Genomic DNA, 6722 nt, shown 5'->3' with positions numbered 1-6722 from the left:
TTTCAGGCGTCATTCACTCTACTGACACTCTTTTTATTAACTATTTGCCACCATACTTTCCTGTCCTGGCATACTTCTCTAGCTTCTTTTATGTCCATGCATATTTTCATGGAGACTCTCGTGTTTCTGTGACTTCTTATGTCTCTTCTAACTAGGGTCTCATTCACACATTCTAACCATTCTTTCCGCGGTCTACCTCTGGGCACGCTGCCATTTACTTTACCTTGATACTCTTGTTTCGTTAGTCGTTCATTTGGCATTCTCTCAACATGTGCGAACCATCTTAACCGATTTCTTTCACATATCTCTACTAGCGTCTCTTCAGCACCACATTCTTTTAGAATTATCTCGTTACTTACTTTGTCCATCAGGGTTTTCGCGCATATTATGCGCATGAATCTCATGTCAATTGCGTTAATTTTAAAGTCCGAAATCCCGTAAACCGTTTTACCGAAGATTCAAAATGCCGAAAAATTAAAAACAGCTTACGCTAGTACAAGCGCGAGTATTTTTATTAACCCTAGACTGGTAAAGTGAGCTGGCTCATCCTCTAATGGTAAACCGGGGTTCCGCTACACCCCAAACTTGTACCGTGGCACAATGATTTCTATGTGCAGTAAAACAACTTTAATATAGCGCATTTTCTTCGTTTATTAGTGTAGAAAACAATAATAATAATATTCTCTTTAATTTTTCAAGAAATGTTAAATAATTTAATAAATATAATAAAAAAACAGAAAATTCCACAAAATTTACATTTTTTATAAAAATAACGTAATTTTTCAAAAAATTGACCAATTTCAAAATATAAAACGGGATTTTAAAGAAAAATAATCGCGCTTTAAGGTCATATGAGCCACTTTTGCTTGTTCTTTAAAAATCCTAATTATTTGAACATCCGAAGTAGAGGAAATTTAAGAAATCTGATAAAGGGTAAAAATCTTAAAAATACTAGTAAAATTGATTATTAAAAATTCAGATTTATTACAAATAATGAAAAATTGTTATAAATATTGGAAACAAGGAAATAATGATAAGAACATGTATGTTTAATCTACAGGGGATCAATTAGAGCACAGGACTGCAGTCAGGCTGCGCAATTGGTAGCGAGAAGCCATTTTCTGAAGAAAATTTTATCCTGATTACTTATTATGATTTTTAACGGTTATATATAAAGAAATTTATTTTTAAACTTTTAATTTACAAATTCATGCTTAAAACGTCTAATTGAAATCATTATACTATCCGACTGAAATTTACTATTCCTCATTTTTTGCTATTTGTCTATTTAAAAAAATTTTTACACTTAGAATTTTTAAATTCATGCTTAAAACATCTATTTGAACTAATTTAACAAAAAAACTGAAATTCACTTACCCACTCAATTCTAGAACGTAAATGGTAAACCGGGGTGTAGCGCCACCCCACACGATATTCACTGCCGCATAGAAGTCACACCCAACCCTAACGCGTTCGCTAAATGACAGAGTCTTACTGCCAAATAGTTGAAGTGATTTATGGTTAGGGTCCTAGACCAACCTGCACCTGCCCTTAGTCAGAAGTATACTTTAAACTTAGACTGGGGTGTCGTAGAACCCCGGTTTACCAGTCTAGGGTTAAACACAACTTGAAAATATTTGATAAGGTAAGTGATAAGCATTAAACGATGATAAATTAACTTTTGCACGTCGAATACTTATTCTAAAAAAATGCGCTGTGACATTAACAAAGCAGTGCATCATGTAAGTATATGGTGCTAGTGGTACCAGTGATATGGCAATGGCACTTGCGTTCAATTGATTCCCTTTCTGTTTTAACAAACAGTACGTGCTTACTACATATCTCGTTTTGCTCCGTGGACGGTCACTGTGAACATCTGTTTCGTAGCTGGTGCAATTTTCTGTAAAATGTGAGGAAATCTCCAAAGCTGTCCAGTTTTACGTCGTAAGAGGGTATCTTGGCTAGCATGGCGCTCATTCGTTACGTAATTCACCAGCGACGTAGTCACCACGTGAACTAGAAAATCTATGCTACGCATTACGTTGACTGTATTCTGTGAACTCACTGGCCACCTAATTGCACTCACTGAATACGTCGTGATCTATATTCAAAAGGAGGAACTACAGTGAATACTCCGTAGACTCCGTCATCCACCATCCTGGTCACTGAAACACTTATCAGGTTTATTGCCCTGGTGTTTGCTGCACAGGGGGTGGTTTTGTAGGGTTTGAAGTTTGTTACTAAAATTTGAACAAATTGATACGAAAATAATGCACCTATATAAAGTTGTTTTAGGATAGTGTCGGGGCCAATGAAACGTTTCGCTGGCGACGTCATTGTGTTTTTCTAATAGGGGGTAGTTTTTAGGGGTGAAGTTTATCGCCTAAATTTAAACAAATTATGACGTAAATAATGCACACAAATAAAGTTGATTTTTCATAATGTCGGGGCCAGGGAAACGTTTCTTTGGTGACGCAATGATATTTGCCACACAGGGGGTATTTTTTAGGGGTTGAATTTCGTTGCACAAATTTTAACAAATTAGAACGAAAATAATGCTTCTGCATAAGGTTGCTTTAGGATAATATCGGGACCAGCGAAACGGTTCGCTGGCGACGTCATACTGTTTTCCTAACAGAGTTTAGTTTTTAGGGGTTGAAGTTTGTTGCAAAAATTTGAACAAATTATGTCGAAAATAATTCAGCCATAAAAAGTTGATTTTGGACAATGTCGGGACTAGGGGTAGGTTTTATTGGCCCTGCCCTAGTGTTTTCCTAACACTGGGTAGTTTTCAGGGGTTGAAGTTTATTACACAAATAAAGTTATAAAAACACGTAAACTCAGAAGATGTGGACTGTGACTGCACCATATATCTAGTCGGGAGTGGTGCTGACTGAAAACAGATGATTTGGAGCGATTCGCGCGCCATATGTTGGTCATTCTAAGGACTTATTGAACTACCCTCGTATTAAAAAATATCACCTGTTAAGAGTAGTTGTCACTTGCGTGCGGTTAGATATCATTTGTGGGTTATATCGTTATGACACCGGCGCCAATAATTGGCGGCCATTTTGTTTAGTCTGACAAATCAACCAAAAAATGAGATCAAATTTATCCGAATGGAAAATCATTATGACCTCGAGAGTGAAATGATCGCTGGAACAAAATGCTCTGCAACAAAATTGATCCTTTTTTTTAATGTGTATAAAACTTCACACTTAATATAAGCTATATATAATATTTCCGCCTGGGAAGAGCAAAGAACAAATTTAAAAAATGTTTGTTCTTTAACCTTAAGGCGATCGCGCGGGCGGTCAAGTGACCGCCTTTTTGAAATTTCGAACGACGCGCTCACCAGTGAGCTTTGAATGAGGTGGATGGGACATGTATTCTCTAGTTACACTTTGGACAGCTAGTTTCGGCACAAGTGATATAAACCCAGCCCCCTCATGCCGCACAGTACAGTTCCAAACATGGAGATGCAGGATCGGGCGGTTTAGTGACAGTCGCGCGACAGTTCTAAGTTACGAGTGCAAGTTATGTACTCTCTTCAAGTGTCGATTATACTTGTATATAATATGGTTTTATTCTAGTTTCACTGAGAAAAATTATATTCTTGCCGGAGAAAAGTTGAAGCAAAATTATTCTTCAAGCTAAAATCTTGATTATGTTGATGGCTAAGTAAATGTTGTTTAAATAAAGAATTTTGTTCGAAAAAATGTTTGCCAAGTTGTGTATAAGAGTCCCTCTGCTTTGATGGTGATAAACCATCCACAAACAGTAAAGAAAAGAGCATTATAATCATAAAATCATGGGCGGTCAACTGACAGCCCGCGCGGACGCCAGTGTGAATCCAGTTGGCGCGAGCGCATGAAGGTTAAGGGAATAAAAATTCCAGGACCATGAGCATTATTCAAGGACTTTTCCAGGTTTTATCCAGGTAAAAACAAATTCAAGGAATTTTTCAGGGTTTCAAGGATTTCCAGGATGCTAGACACCCTGCATAAATAAATGCATAGGCAGGGGCGTCGGAACGATATTTTCATGGCTGGGCTCACCGAAAATATGTTCAAAAATATAAATTTAAGATAAATATTAGGTTTATTTTAGTATTCGATTTAGTGATTTGATGGGTGCGCTAACCAGTTAATAGTCAATGATTTTTTTTAAAGTTAATGAGATGTTGAATTGATCCATTTTTTCTCATTTTGAGTCCTACATTATTTTATATCATATTTCTATAAGTATTAAGTTATTATACGGATGAATTCAGAAAAAGAGGTATCCATGCGAAGATCAATTGAAGACGCTCCAACTTCATGTCGATCAACTGAATGCGTGTGAGAGTGTCTAACCTATCAGACCTCTCTGTTCTTTCATACTTTCAGTTCTCTACTTTATAAACGAAATAGATAAAAATTCTGAAATTTTTACAGAATCTCTGTATTGCGTCCTTCTAACGTGTCTCAGTTTTTGAAAAATATTGTCAGAACCGTTTAGGCGTTATGCTAAAATATGTTACATTTTCAATACCTTGGGATAGGTCTGACGTGCATAAGATGCGATTTTGGATTTCACTTATCTCAAATTCGAAATGGTCAGCCCTTTTCTAACTAGACCAAACTTTAGATAACGCTATAATAAATCTACAGTCCTAATTTCAAACAAAAAAATCACAGAAAACAGATTTATCCGTATAATACTTTAATCACATGTAAAAAAACATCGATTTGGTAACTTAATTATTTCTAACAAGCCGTATTTCATCGGCTTTGCCCCTCACTTTTGCCCCCACTTTGCCCCCTCGTCTTTTTGATCGGACTTGATACAAGAAATTACTACACGAGAAGTTTATCTTTCTACAAATATAATAAAACACGTCAAAGTGAAGCAGATAACAAAAATTGCTAGCTCTCGAAGATCATCATGTGCAATATAAAGACTGATGGCTCTAACAAGACGTGTCAGTTGTATTTGAAATTTTTGAGAAAGCTACTAAAATGTCTAAAATTTTTGCTCTCTTATTTTTCGTCTCCATCGCAACTGTCGTCAAAAGCTATACGTGTAAGCAGATAATTTATGGGGCCATATTTAAAATAGACACATTCATTTAACTGTTACATTATATAAATTAATTTTTTAATTTAATTAAATTAAAATTTAAATATAGATATGAGAGGACATCTTCTACAGCCAGAAGATTCTGCATGTGGAAAATACGGAATATATCAATTTTGTGGATCAGCGTGTTGGTCCCAATGTAGCAGTTACAACCCCGACTCGGAAGAGTCTTGTCTCGCTGTAAGTTTTTTTCGCTTAATGTAAATAAAATATTTAACGAAACAAAATGTGCCAGTAGAGAATTAAGGAATCAATTAAAATGAAACTGAGAAGTAAAAAAATATTATTTAAAAAACGCAGTAACGCCTTTCGAGAAAATTATAAAATTATAAAATTATAATTTTTAATCGTTTTTGAGATTTATAGTTTTATACAGCTAATTTTTTATTAACAGGTGTGTGGCCCAGGTCGATGCCAATGCTACGATGGTTATATAATTGACGACGAGGCGGATAATAAATGCGTTTTACCCCAAGACTGTAAGAGAAATTCCACAAATAAAAAAAATCATAAGAAATCATGAAAAAATAGAAAAAATCACGATTTAAAGGAAAAGAAAATCGTTGATACCTTTCCTGAGCACCAAAACGCATCATAGTTATCAGATTGGAATTTTTCTAAATTCTGATTTGAACTGCAATATTGTTGTTTACTGTGGTTTTCTGTTTAACCTTACAATAAAATAAAAAACAGAGATTAAAATCCTTTATCGTTTTTATTATGTGATCATCCATTTTATACACCAAAATTAATGAATACAAACAAATCATTTCTTTCAAAATATATTAGTTATTCAAATTGCGATCAAATTTTTTTCGATATGTAGCATATAATAAATAAATTTCATAATATAAAAAACTAAACATTATTTTTTGTCTAATTTTACCATTAATTATATACTTTTTTAAAATTATATACATCTTAGAAAAAACCTGCACCTTTCTAGAATTATACTAATAGAATATTATTATATGTAGTAATTAAGGGTTTGAGCAATTATTTCTGTTGAAGATTGAATATTGTCTGGCTCTGACTGATGCTGATTGATTCTAACTTCAATCTAAGAGAAAATTGCTATAGCCAATATTAATATTATAATAGTATTATTTTATGTATAAGGAACAATTTTTATATAATTTTTTGTTCGCAAAAAATCATAATTAGGGCAAAAACTCGAAAAAAACAATTTTTGGCGTATGGAATTTGTTTCAGTCCATATAAAGCAAACTTAAGGGAGTGATATTTAAAATATAATTATTTAATTTATTATATAGATAATTGTAAAGGGAAATGTTAAGTTTTAATTAGATTCACCTAATATTCACGGTTCTGACTAAAAAAAGTAATTTATGTTGCTTTATAAATGAAAACATTTTGGGATGATATGGAAATTTCTACCAAAAATGATAACTATATAATAAAATTGATAAATTTTGAACGAAACAGTTGTACTTGTATCCAAGAAAGATGCCATTTCTATTAAAATAAATGAAATTTTTAATTAAAAAGATAAATTTTCATAAAAAAATACTTCAGTTTACTTTTCAACAACAATATATAAATTTTCTACGAATGTATGGTAAATTTTCAATAGAACAGAT

General features: G+C 33.5%; 2 protein-coding genes across 2 annotated transcripts in view; both read left to right on the top strand.

Moving 5' to 3' along the window:
* The window catches only part of LOC117181185, an 11499-nt gene extending 7155 nt beyond the window's left edge, over positions 1-4344 (top strand). Inside the window, exon 4 of the mRNA XM_033373753.1 lies at positions 4274-4344. Within this exon, the coding sequence (XP_033229644.1) occupies positions 4274-4344 (71 nt within the window). The remainder of the gene's footprint in view (positions 1-4273) is intronic.
* Positions 4345-5000: 656 nt separating this feature from the next.
* On the top strand, positions 5001-5655 carry LOC117181339 (venom peptide SjAPI-like). The gene is made up of 3 exons (XM_033373907.1): positions 5001-5064; positions 5171-5301; positions 5516-5655. Exons 1-3 carry the CDS (start codon positions 5001-5003, stop codon positions 5642-5644), a joined length of 324 nt encoding a protein of 107 aa, XP_033229798.1. The 3' UTR covers positions 5645-5655.
* Positions 5656-6722: the final 1067 nt, after the last annotated feature.

This window comes from Belonocnema kinseyi, chromosome 10 (genome assembly GCF_010883055.1).
Source record: "Belonocnema kinseyi isolate 2016_QV_RU_SX_M_011 chromosome 10, B_treatae_v1, whole genome shotgun sequence".
Taxonomy (NCBI): domain Eukaryota; kingdom Metazoa; phylum Arthropoda; class Insecta; order Hymenoptera; family Cynipidae; genus Belonocnema; species Belonocnema kinseyi.
The sequence above is the reverse complement of the archived record's forward strand: the minus strand, read 5'-3'. Positions and strand labels throughout refer to the sequence as shown.

What these genes read in the sequence shown, in the direction of transcription:
- LOC117181339 (XM_033373907.1), top strand. Translation starts at nt 5,001, where the DNA reads ATGTCTAAAATTTTTGCTCTCTTATTTTTCGTCTCCATCGCAACTGTC. An exon ending in TGTCGTCAAAAGCTATACGT is followed by an intron (nt 5,065 to 5,170) that starts GTAAGCAGATAA and finishes ATTTAAATATAG; the next exon opens with ATATGAGAGGACATCTTCTA. An exon ending in CGGAAGAGTCTTGTCTCGCT is followed by an intron (nt 5,302 to 5,515) that starts GTAAGTTTTTTT and finishes TTTTATTAACAG; the next exon opens with GTGTGTGGCCCAGGTCGATG.